The sequence below is a fragment of the Cottoperca gobio genome, chromosome 3 (genome assembly GCF_900634415.1).
Source record: "Cottoperca gobio chromosome 3, fCotGob3.1, whole genome shotgun sequence".
Taxonomy (NCBI): Eukaryota; Metazoa; Chordata; class Actinopteri; order Perciformes; family Bovichtidae; genus Cottoperca; species Cottoperca gobio.
Genome location: NC_041357.1, coordinates 11,433,615 through 11,448,255, shown reverse-complemented (window position 1 = coordinate 11,448,255; position 14,641 = coordinate 11,433,615). Strand labels below are relative to the sequence as shown.

The following is a 14,641-nucleotide window of genomic DNA, read 5'->3' as shown; positions in this document are numbered from 1 at the left end:
TGCTGGAAGATTGTGTAGTTGTACTATTACAGTTTCTGTTCCGTCGTTATGTTTTGCCACAGTGAAGGACAGTGAATCATTTACCTTGATTTGACTTTTCACACTGACAAATGCTGAATAATAATTTCTCACAAATACAAACTATATGTGTCCATATATATATTATTTTCTTATTGTTTTCCAGAAACAACAGAGAATTTAAGTGTATACGAGTTCATTGTGTTGAATCCACATGCTCAGTAGTTAGAATGAATAAAATGATCGGGAAAAGTTCTCACTGACTAGTTTGATTCAACAAATACATATATGAGATTTAATGATTTAATCAACATCTTTCCATGTTTTCCTCACTAAACTATAAATACATCCACTAATAGCCATCATGATAATTCCCTGCTGGCGGTTTCATTTGCTGTCAACACGTAGCCCTTATTGTCAAAATGATCATGAGGGAGGTTAGTCAGCTGCAGAGGATATGCTATTTAAGGGATTATCGTCACGTGTCATCTGCAGTATAGACAGAGTGCAGCAACAATTTGCGGACTTTTCCAGGCACATGATTATCTGAAGCAGTTATGCGTGCTACTGTAGTAGGCGGCAATTACAGCTTGGAGAGGAAATGGGTCACACTTTTCAACTTTGAAGTTGTGCACGCCTAGACAAAGCACTTGTTTATATGATTGTCATCTTTTCACATACAGTACAAAGAGTAAGTCTGTGTTTGAAGTTTGATAAGGTGGCAAACTAAACTGCGTGCCCAAATCTTGCAGTGTGTTTTTGTGTGTATAGTTCTTTAAGATCCGGAGCAGAGCTGAACCAAATATTTATTTTTTAGGATGGTTTTTTGCACTCTAGAAGTGGAGATCGGCACACAGCCCTTACACTTCAGAAACAGACATTCAGAAAAGAGGAGCCACTGCATTTTTTTCAGCGTTATGTATTCTCATTTGAACAATAACAAACTCAAGGCCACATATGTAGCTGGGAACTCTTGCTACATGCCCACTTGTCAAAAGCAGCATGTTTAAAATTCAAGCCCCTACAGTAAAAGCTTAATATGAAAAATGCAGAGAGATCAACATTGGCAGAAAAAAAGAGAAGTGGATGCACTCACTTTGCGGTTTGCCCTTGAGTGCATGTTTTTTGTTTTTTTACGATGCATAAATTCAACAAATGCGCTTCCATTTTCATCTGAATACCTATTTCTTCTTTTATATACTGTGCTTACTTTCATATGGAAATACTCCAGTCTGAGTTTGTCCGTCCCTCCATCTCTTCTCTCTTCTCCTCTCCATTCCCACAGCTCACATGAATAATGTTTTGACATTTTGTCTCCTAGTGCCCAAGCCAAATACTTCACTAGAGAGCCTAAAAGCTTGTTTGGATGTACAAGCTCTGAGCTCTCACGCTGCTTTAGCCACGACTGTTGCAAGTCAATTTCATTGAGATGAATGAAAAGTAGGCATTTTACTCAGTACTTAGCCAACTTCGAGGTAAAAGATAACAAAATTAAAATAAACATCAGTCGATGCTTGATGCTGTGTAACACGGCTACATAAATGTCGGCTTTTTTATCCCGGAGGCTGGTGTTTCCAGCTATTATTCAGGTTGTTTTATGGAGAGAAAAAGATGACACACTATTTCTGATGCAAATGCATTTATTCAAGCTTTTGCTGAATCCAAAGCTTAAACAGGCAAGCGGTTCTCCTCGGTCCATCCCTCTCTTTCATCTCTTTCTCCTTCCCTTTCTTTCTGCTTCCCTCTTTCTACCTCTATCCCTCCTCGTCTCCCTTCATATTCCCCTTTATGCAGCCATGCTGCCATTAGTTTTCCCTGCCCCCCTCCTTAGAGCTGTGGCGGCAAACAGAAGAGTCCTGTCCTCCCCTGCCATCACAGGTACTAGACCCCCACTGAGAGATGGAGATGCCTCATCACTGCCGTGAGTGCTCACTGTGTCTCCTGCTTTCCTCTGCCTCCATCACTCTGTGTATTTATGAGTTCAGGCATCAGGAGGGCTGGCATGATAAACCACTGACATGTGTGCTATCCCCAGAGCTGCAGCTTGAAAAAGTGACAGGCACTGGGAGATACTGGAATGGTTATTTAGAGGGTCACACATACCGTAACTTCATTAGTGAATCAATTAATTACAGCAGACTTGAGCACCAGACCTCCCTGTGAAATGACACCGAGACCAAGAGTCTCCTGCAGTATTTGCATACGACTTGCCGCTGCCGTTAACAATTAAAAGTAGATACAAGCACTAACTCTCATTGGCTTTGATCTGGGCCAAGACAGTTAACACCTAATAAAGCTTATGCCTCAGAAAGAACCCAGAAGTCAAGAAAACCCACACAAGTTTTATTTAGATGCGACTAATTTACAACACATGAAACCGAAGTGGCAGTTTAACCTCGCCTGTGAAGACAAACTAATTACAGGCAACGTGGAGCCTTGTGTTAGTGTAATAACTATATTACTAATGGCTAAATAAACAATTCAAGTGCGACAAAATGAATCTATACATGAAGCTTGAATGAAAATAAACGAAGGCCGATACATTTTAGTTGTAGTTGGAGCCTAACTAAAAATCCGACTTCATATAAATATTAACCCACAAGATATCTATTGGCAAGAAACGACCACAACATAAAAAATAGCGATAAATACCCTTCCAGCGGTCTGACTATAAATTGAACACAACCCGGCCAAAGATGTTGTGGACCTGGTTGCCAGAAGCTGCTCACACTGTGAGCAAGAAAAACAAGCAGAGAAAGTTCCAAACTCTTCCACCTTATGTTCAAAATGTTCAAAAATGCATTTTACAAACAAAACGGACAGAACCAAACAGCAGCAAATTCATAAAACAATCAGGCGCTCAAATATTGGAACTGTATCGTTTCAACACGAGCAGTAATTATTCCCACACAGACGACTGATGCACACGAGAGACACGCACACAGCAGCCTACATCCACTGTTGTCACTACGTGCAAGATGGAAGGGTTTTGTGTACAAATGTATCTGTAGCTTGATGGTTCTGATATAAAAAGTAAAGATAAAGAGAGATACTTAAAAGGAGGCCTCTGCTGTCCCCGTGCTGCTGTCAGAGTGCTATACTGCAGTAGGGCCCCTTGCTGGTGCTGGGGAAAGAAATTCACTTTATTAGCAATTCATATGATATAAAATGTAACTAGATCAGATTTTAAACGACAAAGAAACAGTTTCAGTCAAGTTTGGGGCGGCAGAGCAGTAAAACAATTCCGCCCAACACATTTATAGCAGACAAGCCACAGACAGGGGATCCTCCCACTACATCTGAGCACCACCGTTATTCCCTGTTCAAATCAAGAAGTGAGAATAGGCTGCTAAAAGACCCTTCCCTCCAGCCTGACTCTACCCGTACTGAATAAAAGCTCAGGCCCACTTCAGGGAATACGGCGTGCTCCATCATCTGCTAGCAGGGTCATGGCCGGGCCAGCAGGAGTGAATGTGTAATGTTGTGAGCATGTGAATGTGTCAGCACAGCGCACCGTGTTTTCTGACGGCTCGGCCTGTATCGTTAGGTTACCTTCAACAGCAGGCACAAGTGTGAACATGTGACAGTTAAACAGCATGTCATGTACTGCTGGGATACGCATGCATACACATATGGCTACATTTCTTTCACTGTACTGTGATTGCTTTCATGGGGGCTTCATTAGGTGACAAGGACACCAACTAATCATGTTTACCGGTCGATCTAATAAACTTTTTCCTTCAAGCCTGCAATCATGAGGTCAAGGCCGCTCTCGCTTGCCTTGGCTCTCTTTGTTCCTCACTGCATCTCCGTCATATACTAGCGACTGCACACACACATACATACGTACAAACGTACAGGAGGGGGTGGGTGAAATGCCTGACAGGAATACGTGGCACCATCCTGCAACATGAACTTTGTAATGTTCCATCTCTGTTCAAGAGGTGTTGATTCAACTCTATGGTCATTTATGAGGCTGCAGTTTGTGGCGATGTTTATTTCCAAAATTGCAATTTCCAAAAGTCAACATTTATATTATAATGAACATCCCTTTTAGCGTGATGCAGCTGAAACAGAGATAAGAAGGGCTGTTGAGAGGAAGCACAAGCTAATAAAGTGAAACTGGGGGATACAATTGCCTCCAAAAAAGTAACACCAAATGCACCTGTTTTCTTCAACAGCTACATTATAGCTGCAGGATCTGTTATGCACTGCGGGGTTGTTATAATAAGCATCTTATCTTAACTTGCAGTCTTGAGTATTATTTACTATTGCTGCAATATGGTTGATTTGAAACAAACATGATAATCTTGTTTTATTTAGAACATTGTCGTTATAGTTATAAATGCTTGTGATCATGAAAAGGAAATATAAAAAACAAATCGGGGCATTTGATGGAGAATATTAATTAAATGTGAATGTGAATATATTCCACAAGATTTTGCCTCATAGCTAAATATATTGAAATTCAAATTAGGGGATAAAGCTCTGAAATGTGCACACAGTGTCTTAACTGAAATACAAACACAAAATCTCTTTGGCGTGCACACATGCCATGTTAGAGATAGTGATTAGTGAATGTGTCCCCCCACTGGGGGCTGTAGGAAGCTGATCAGAGGGATTGTAGCCTTAATTGATTGTGAAGAGCTGAAATCAGCTTCTATCAAACTGCTGTTTATCTGGGCGCTCATGGCGAAGTAATTGTGTGTGTGTGTGTGTGTGTGTGTGTGTGTGTGTGTGTGTGTGTGTGTGTGTGTGTGTGTGTGTGTGTGTGTGTGTGTGTGTGTGTGTGTGTTTACAAGCTGAGTCTCTCACAGCACGGGCTGAACCTTTCTATGGGTTGTATTTACTCAACCGCGGTGAAAGGCTTAGCCTCATTTATAAATGGTCTATCGCCTAAGTGCTACCTGCAAAATGTTATGAGGACCTATTTTGCTCTTGTTCTGCGCAGGAAAGTGAAAAAAATAAAAAAAGGTTCACTGCTGTTTTTTGAAGGTTAGACTTGTTATGTCCAGTTTTATACTGCCACCAACTGCGTATGGATGTGTGAAAGATCTGCTTTACACACTTCACTAATAACACGTGCCCTTTTTTACAATATAACACCATCCAACACACGATCTGATGTTTTTGGACGTGGACACTCCTCTGGGTGCAGTAATTGGAAGTACCACATGGCACAAAAACATCACTTTCCCTTCACGCCCTTCCTTTAGCTGCAGGCAGCTGACCCCTGTGAGCGGCACCGCCAAAGCTTCAGCTTTTATCTTTCCTGTTAGCAGCCACCCCCCTTGTCTCAACTGAGCCTCCCAGTTTCCATAAGCTAAAAGTAGAATAGTGAGTAACATCACAGTGGGATGTGGGCATCCCGCTGCCTGCTAGCGTCTGTCGAGTGCTGCTTCCCAGTGGGTTTAACCAAGGCAGGCAGCTACATTGGTAGCAGTCTGATTAGCTGGCCTGTTTGTTATCAAGTGTCCCAAGGGTGGTGCAGCGGCCCCTACTTCTGCAAACATCCTATTTGACCTTTTCAGACCTCTGCTGGTTGTTCAGCTCCACTCACTTTATACATAAAACGTTGCAAGTGCTTGTATACACACATACACAGAGCTTTCTTTGAAATCAATTACTTCATCCCAGGCTTGCTCTGTTCCCCTGGAAAGGTTGAATTGTATTTGTGTTCCTCCAAGGTAATAAGATACAAAGGCAGGCGGTGCAGAGAGAGAAGCTTGTTTCCTGTCCTGGGCATTGGTGGTGAAACTCTCTTGAGATGTGCAGCATCACCGGCTGTTTTGATCCTCTTGAAAGGCGAGCCCAAGACTGCTCGCTTTCCTCTCCCAGCCAGCATGTGGAGCATGTGATGCATATGATGCAGATTTGTCAGAGGGGAGGGGGGGGGGGTTACATTGTATATCATAGTCGCACATCTTCATTTGCATACACAGTCTAGGCAAGCAGCTGTTGGCCTCCTGCGTGTTTCTGCGAAGTGTGTGCGCGCGTTGAAGCAAGGCGTTCAGGGGTAACAAAGCAATCACACCTAAATGAACTCACCAGTGGCTCACGGATCAAGGGGGTACATGTGTTTGATGGTGAAGGGACGCTGTATGTACACACAGTGGATGATTAATTATTGATGTACCCGACCCCATTCAATTACTGCCGTCATTTCCAAGCAGGGCCGTTAGTTTTCCCCTACGTGTTGAGATCTGTGGATCTTTTGAGGGTTTTTATTTTTCATTTTACACATTCCCACACATCAAACCCCTCTGCTTCATGTTTGTTTTGAGAAACCAGAGCAGGGATTGTCCCATTTTTATTCAAACCAAATTACCAGAAAATAAATTGCTAGCAAAAACGGACATACCATCATCCCATCCCAAACATACCCAACACAAATGCCTTTTTCTTGTTGATGTGGGCCCGCAGGGAATTTGAGAATGTTGATTTTGGATGTAAAAAACAGGATATATGTAAAATTGAACAGACTCTGCCATTTAAGAGGAAATCACTAAAGGGTTTCAAAGAGACAACTTTTCTAGTCGATAAACAAGAACACACAGGCTTTTAGCCGCCTGATAGATGGATAGACCATCCTTGAAAGTACAAACAACTCCCTCCATCCTACTAAAGCATTTGCTGCATCACCACATGGCATCCAGGAGGCCCATGGATCTATCAGATGGGTCCTCTCACACCCCACTTTGTCCTCGCTATCACAGCAGTGTTTAGGGAGCGTGGAGACATAAATACATCTGTGACCCACTCCAAACCTTTTATAACAGCATTCATCGTCGGCGCCTATTGAGGCAGAGAAGCTGCGTTATGCTGTTTTATCTTTTGTTGTTGTCAGGATGTTGACCTCCACACTTTCTGCGTTGTGAAGCATGCAGCAGAGGTAGTATTAGCTGGCGTCTACATCAAAAGCTTGAGGTCTAATTTTCCAATATTCTGTACATGACCTTATGAGTGCTGTACCTCAAAGTGATTTCTTTTAATTTGCCTGACTTTGATGTGTCCCCTCTCGCCCCACCATCTTCATCACAGAAAGATTGTTCCAGAAAAATATTTCAACCACTCGAGACTTAATGAGGAGAACATTCATTGTTGGGATTGCCATGTATTTCTTTTAATTAATAAAAGCTTATTTCTTGCCTTGGGAACGTGCCAGATTTCAAACATTTTTCTGATGGTATTGATCGTGCCCTAGAAAGTGATAGGGAGGAATGTGGACGAGATGCTGTTTCACATTTTTGGAGAATCAGTCTGAGACAAAGAGTTTTGTTTCTGTTCGTATTATGTCAGCGAGTTGGAACACATTGTCAGTTTAAGCCTTTGTGAGGTTCGAGCTGGATTTTAATCTTCACTGTCTCTGATTATCACAGCGAGAGAGAACGTGTGCAGTTACTGATAAGCTACACCGATCTGATGCTGTATATCAGTCAGTTTCCCCCTCGGCCATTGATAATGTGTACACAATACAAGGGGCTGGAAAGGTCCAAAAGTCAAATCTCATATTACTAACGAGAGTTGCTCCTGTGGTGAAATTAGCAGGATGGAATCATTTCCCTTTGTGCACAAAGCACGTATAACATTTTTGGATGAATGTTTTGCTTTTTTATTGCTTATATAATTTTTCATTTATTGATGTATTGCTTGTAAAGCACTTTGTTAGTGTTAAAAATGTAGTTTATTATTGTTTTCGACAAGTTAGTCTGCTTGGTCAGCCTTTTTTTCTCGCACTTCCCCCATTTCTCTCTTCCCCTCTCACTTTGTCTTCACTTGAAACATTTGCCTTCTCTTTCCGACTCTGTTTCCTTTGTCGGCGCATTAAGGAGCAGATCAAATGTCATGAGCTGTCAGGCTTGCTCATCTCTCCAGTCTTGTCTTGAAACAAAGCGAGGAGAACAAGATTGTAAGTGAATAAGCAGCCGTCGTTGTTCTCGGGAAGCTTCGGTTCTCGACCACATTTACTTTAGAAGTGATGTTGCTTACATTACCTTTTACATTTTAATGAAAAAATGTCTCTATGCTTTTTGTGTTTGTTCAGAAGAAAATCACCTTCATGCACTTCAACCACAAGCCCAGAGATATGCTCCCCACATTTTCTCTTCATGCGACTGTTGCCTGTTCGGATGAAGCAGGACAAAGACTTCCAGTTTTAATCGACAGTCTGCTTTGTGTTGGTTTTCTGAAAGCTCTGGCCAGGCTTTTTGAGTACATTGTTCATTCTTGCTCTGTTCATTCTATGGTAGATAAAAGTGGTTACTCAGTAATGGACCATTAGCATTGTGCCGGATCTGTCTCGTATGCACTCATCATTACCGAACCACATTAGACATGGAAACTAGTTCTGAGGAAATCTATTTTGCAAGAGCCTGGCATGGCCTGCTGAGTTCCCTCTGAAAAGACGATCTGTAGTTAGTGCTGTGGGTGCTTCTGGAAGATATCTGCATTCAGTAGATTTATGCTCTCTTGAAGGAGGTGTGTAGTCTGAGCTCTCTTATCGGTGTACTCAGACCAGATGATGAAAAAAGGACTTGGCGTAACTTTACAGCTGCGCTCACTGGGGACCACCGCAAAGGATTATGGAGTTAGCAGCACAAGATACAAGTTATGAGGCTTTAATCAGAACTTTAGTGCTACTCCAATTATTTTAATTTCAGAAAGGGCTTTTGCTTCCATTGAATATTAAGATGAATGCTTTGCTATGCATGTCTTTGTCTTGACTGTTTTGCGTATTGGTTTCCCAGATTTATTATGCAGATCTAGAGTAACCTTCCTCGTTAAACCTTAATGCCAGCCATTCATTACCTCTGGCACAGAGACTAATGGCACTATTAATCAGCTATGAATAGAGCTTGGCAGTGGCAGTGGGAGGCTGACTCCTCCTTACAGTAACAGTTTTAGGCATGCATGTACAAGACAGATTGTCAGAAGGACACCGAAAACTGCACAGCATGTCAATTACCTACCGTTGACAAGGTGCATGAAGATGGAAACTACATCAATGGCACTTTTCCTATCCCACAATGCATTTCTCACCAGGCTTTACTGTATCTCTTCGACCGACCTGACACTGATTTCAGGATTATTTTAACTAAAGTGTGTCATTCCTTTATTATTTTTTGCTTCTCTTGTCTCAGTTCCTGTATTCTCGCCACATTTACTCTGAAGTAAAGCAGGGGGACGTGTTTCCATTTGAAGTAACCTGCTTAGACCTCTTTATTTGTGTTCTTTCAAATCATTCCTCTACTACAGTTCAGTACGCCTGTAGCAACAAAGCCAAAGTGAAGGTCTTCTTTCTAAATATGTCTTCACGTACATGTCTAAGAGCTTGGCTCCACTTCTGTCATGCCTTCATTCGTCTGTCTCAGTCAACAAGCGGTGGCTCCACTCCAGACGATGCAAAACTCCCATGAAACAAATTTCTTCTTTTACAGTTGCATATTTCAAACTGTTTGCTCATTTAAAGGAAAGGAAATGGGCTTTAAAGGCTGATCTGGGTTTTTGCTGTTAACTGTCGAGCCTTCTCCGGTTGGACTATTGTTGGTATTTGTTATATTATTTGTGCACGGCTTGAGGTTATTGAATAGACTAGGGCCCTTCTGGTTACGCCATCCAACCTTCCTATGGCTTCTAATGCTTCTTCCTAACTAAAAGTGTGGAACAATCACTATGCACATTTCATTTCTAAGTTGTTCATTATCTTCTTATCAGTCATTCAAACTCATTTCCACAGACATGCTTTCATAGAATCCTGTTTATTTTTGCTGAACTTGCCCTGAGCAACTTTAACTTTCGAGGGGTAATAACTGATTTATTGTGGATTTCATTTAATCTTTTAACCTTCCAATTTGTACTGATGCCAATCTGTGTAAAGATTATTGACATAGATAAATTTAGAAAATTTGCTTAAATAATTTAATTCTGTCAGTTTGTTAAGTTCTGTTGTAGTAGCTGTACAGTTTTTTTTAAAAAGTCATGCCAGACTTTCTAGATTGGAGAATTTTTACATGAAAGTCTGAATACATCCTCCTGGGTAACTCTCCCTCCCGGGCTCTGTGGAGCCACCACCACAAACTCTACCAGTCACATGCCTTCCACAGGTTAGGGTTGGTGGGTTGGTGGGTTTGTTGGTGGGTTGGTTGGTGGGTATGGTTGGATGCTATTCCAAAGTATAGAAGCAGGATTTCTTTAAATATTTTGACTGCATTTATGAATCTCTAAATTTGTTTTCTAGATCTCCTCCTTTGTTTCCTGTCTGTAAACCATTACCAATATTACATTTAGTATTTCTCTTTGTTTGTTCTGGCAGTGTTTTAACTAGTGTTTATGTGTTTATTTTGATCAGAACTTTGTCTCCTATACTAACTCGTGACAGTATTTGCTGTGTATTCTCACTACATGTAATCCAATATGTTCCTTGGATTGTGTTCCCTTCATATTTTAGTAATGCAGGAAGTGCTTCCTCAACAACAAACGGGCTTTAAGCTCTTGTTTATCCTTTTAGCCTGCTTATGGTTATGGAGTGATGGGTGTGTGTGTGTGTGTGTGTGTAAATGAGGATAATTGTTCAGCATCTGGTAATTTACACTGCAGTCAAAGAGTGTTAGGGCAATTATATCTTCTTTTTTTTTTCATTAAAGCAAACTGGATATGAAATTAAACGGTGGCTTTAAGGTTATAGTGTTGACGTCCAGCTTTACGGTTGTTTGAGTTTGTTCACATCCATTTTGGGTAAAACATGTAACAGACCTAGACCTTTTTATACATTAGTCCATTAGGGCCAACCTGTGGAAGAATCTTGCCTGGCTACTGGTCACCTGACTCAATCCATCTGAATCCTACTGGCTAAAAACCAGATAAAAAATCCCCTGAAATAAGCAAGAAGTGACAATATCGAGTGTTTGCTAATATCTCTGAGCTGTAGCTTCAGCCAGACATCGACTTTGCAACCAAACCTTAGAAATGATGAATTGATTTTGTTTTTTGTTTTTAGGTTGGTGTCAAATAATCTGAAATGAAAGATTATAGTCGGCGCTTTCACCTCATAAATCATTGTTTCATTTCAAATCCACGGTGCTGAAGTACAGAGCCAACACAACTCAAAAGACTGCTGAGTGTATTTGGTGTGCGCACACACTGATGTAAACATACAAACACTGTGCTATTCATTTAAAGCTAAAGACTCCTTCAGAGGTTTGTGCAGATGCACATTGATCACAGTGTGTGCGTAATGGAGAGTGCAAAAGCGTACGTGGACCAAAAAGCATCAAATTCTTCATATCAATCCAATCACAAAAGTCAGTGAACTGAGAATCTGAAATGTAAACAAATATTGAAAGCCGGGTTAGTGGTTGACAGACAAATAGCCCAGCGTGCTCCTTTTTCTGTGTTTTAGCTTTGCCCTCCAGTCAATTTCCTTGACCTGCAAACAAATGGAAATGTCATACAGACTGACATTCTTTCCGTATGCCTTCGTTTCGCCCACTTGCCAGGCAAATGGAAAGTAGATCTCGCTGAGTCTGACCGCAGATTGTTCCTCCAAAAAACAAAACAACCACCAAATGAAATCACAAACATTTCTGTGGCTAGGCTGTGGAATGTGGCGGCAAAAGTGTTTAAAAAATATCATCTGGTGTGTTAGTTGAGAGGATTTAGACTTCAGAATAAACTTTTTTAGGGGTTACGGTTAGACGCCAGTTGTTTTTTTACTGTATCCAAAATAAAACGTTTAACTCCCTGAACGCATAGATGGTTTTCTTGTTTGCATTTGAGAGGTGTCTTTTTCCCCGTCAAAACAAAGTCTACCTCCATACTTTTTATTCAATAAAAATGTCACAAGAAATGCAAATCAATCATTTTTAATCACAAATGATTGGCGGGAAGGCCGTCTATGAAAATGAAATGTATGCCACCATGTTCTGCTCCCACTACCCTTACATTAGAGAGCTGTGTGTAGATCTGCATGTGTAGTCCCCTTTGTACTGTGCTTTTATTTGTCAGCTTGTGTAATAGAAGTGTTTTATTTCTGTGGTTCTTTGTCATGCCAAAAGGCAGTTTTTGTTACGTTGTTATTTTGTTTTTTCTTCTTTTTTTGTTTCCTTCCTTTCTTTCGTTTCACTGTCATTTCCATTTCAACTCCTTTCCTCTCCTCGACCTGTTCCTTTCGGACGCCTCTGCGTGATATTTCTCTCATCCCCTCCCACGCTGCCACTGTCTCCTGCCCCTCCCTGTCTCGCTGCATCCAACCCTTCCTCCTCCCTCCTCCTCCTCCCAACCAAAAGATGTAGCCCTGCCCTCTTTCCCTCCCCCTTCACTGACTCCTAACACTACTGACCATGTAACGCCAGGCTCCGGAGGTGTAGCCAGTCCAGCAGGGCCCACCCCCTCTGCCCCTCGAGACGTCGTGGCTTCACTGGTTTCCACCCGCTTCATCAAACTGACCTGGCGCCCGCCAGCCGAACCTCATGGAGACGAGTTAACCTACTCCGTCTTCTACAGCCAGGAGGGCACCAGCAGGTAGTACACACGCCAAACTGTAGTACTGCCAGGAGGGTACTAATACACGCATTACTACCCGACTCAGCGGGGCACTAATATACATACATTGCTGTGCAGGATTCTCAGACCCCTCTGAAAATACCTAGTTAAAGCACTTATAGCAGTAAGTGTTAATTAAATAAAAACAAACTTCCTTCCTCAAAGGATTACCTTTTTAACATTGAAGTAGAAACAAAACAATTGAATCCAAGCACTTTCTTTTAAAGAGGCTCTATGATAATTTCCCCTAGCTTCATGTGGAAGGGATTTACTGTGTGAGGAGGAAATTTAAGAAGCTGAGAGGATTTTCCACAATTTCTCTTCAGCGTTTTGGCTACCCTTTATGTTTTCCCAGTAAAATAGCTGTAAGTCATTTTCAGAAGTGGCCGAATGTATACAAAGGGTTTTACTCTGTGCTAGAGCTTGAGATGTAAATGCATGGAACGTACAGATACTATTTACACAAACCAGTGTGCTTGTACATTTGCTATTTTGCCTCAAACTAACTATAAAGTTTCTGCTGATGAGACAGATGTGTGTTAATATGCTCATCGTAGTCGGTTACCTGATGAATTGATTAGTTAATGGACAGTTTCCAGCTTCCCAAATGTGAGGATTTACTTTTTCTCAAGTTTATATAATTGTTGATTGAATGTCTTTGAGTTTTGGTCCGATGCTTTGACAAATCAAGCAAAGTATCACCCCAAGCTCTGGGAAGATTTAAGATTGAATTGACTTTTTATAGACTAAATGATTTATCTGTTAATTGAAAGATTAATCAATATTGACAATATGTAGCATAAGGCAGCAAATATGCACACGTGTCGATTATCAAGATGTTACAAGTAATGTACAGTACACAATTATATCTAACTACACTGCGTACGAGGCCATATGAATCCAATCGATGAACCCAACCGTTCATTAAGTATCCAACACTTAACCTTTCACGCACTTCAAATGTAACATGTTTTTTTCTAAATAGAACTCACAAGAGTTATTAAGATATTCTGCTGGTGTGCATGTGTGTGCGTGTGTCTGTGTGTCTGTGTGTGCGTGTGCGTGTGCGTGTGTCCTTCAGGGAGCGAGTAGTGAATACCAGCCGTCCAGGGGAGATGCAGGTTACCATCCAGAACCTCATGCCAGACACCAAATATCGCTTCAGGGTTGTGGCCCACAACAGCAACGGCCAAGGAGAGAGCTCTGCAGCGCTCAAAGTGGCCACCCAGGCTGAAGGTAAAGACACACACACACACACACATTCATTTATATGTGCTCAGTAAACAGGACACATAAACATAAAGGTGAACTCCAGCCAGTTTGTTGGAAACATTCTCACACTGGCACACTGATGCAAACAGGATGCACTCAAAAGGAGCGCACAAATGTGCAAATAAACATTCACACAAACAAATATTCACTCACATACAGCATACGCTCACTTCAAACAGAGACACCACACACACAAACACACACATAGAGGAAGCTGTTTGGTGCTGTGCATTAAGGCAGACCACCCAACAGCAGATATGCAGCGTTTTCATCTTATAAGCCTCTTCTTGTTTATGCCCCAATATTGTGTGTGTGTGTGTGTGTGTGTGTGTGTGTGTGTGTGTGTGTGTGTGTGTGTGTGTGTGTGTGTGTGTGTGTGTGTGTGTGTGTGTGTGTGTGTGTGTGTGTGTGTGTGTGTGTGTGTGTGTGTGTGTGTGTGTGTGTGTGTGTGCCAGGTCTGCCTACCTGAGTAAGGAATGTCTGAAATTAGTATTCCAGTGGGTTTTTTCCTGAAACCTTTCCCTCACCCAGTCTGCACAGAGATGCTGTACAGAAGCTCATTAGGATGTTTAGAGTGGAGGACACATAAGAATTATTGAGAGGAGAGTGGGAGAAGTGGTTCTTCTTTTCTTTTTCTGTCTGTGTGTGTAATCCTCGCCATGGCTGCTGCTGGTTCACCCACATTTTGAAAGTGCTTGGACAGGGATTTCCCAGCACACTGTCAGGGTGGACGTCCCTCACCTCCTGGCTCAGCTACAGCTCTATCACTGTCGCTATGTAGGTCAGCCGCCGTTTCTCTACCTGTGTCCTT

At 41.8% G+C, this 14,641-nt stretch overlaps 1 protein-coding gene across 17 annotated transcripts in view; it reads left to right on the top strand.

Moving 5' to 3' along the window:
• neo1a (neogenin 1a) overlaps positions 1-14,641 on the top strand; it is a 162,195-nt gene that overhangs the window by 121,655 nt on the left and 25,899 nt on the right. For 16 of the 17 annotated variants that reach the window (XM_029461053.1, XM_029460967.1, XM_029461003.1 and 13 more), the window contains exons 8-9: positions 12,303-12,537; positions 13,640-13,794. In XM_029461053.1, coding sequence (XP_029316913.1) covers positions 12,303-12,537; positions 13,640-13,794 — 390 coding nt within the window. The remainder of the gene's footprint in view (positions 1-12,302; positions 12,538-13,639; positions 13,795-14,641) is intronic. The other variant, XM_029460985.1, reaches the window with a different exon arrangement.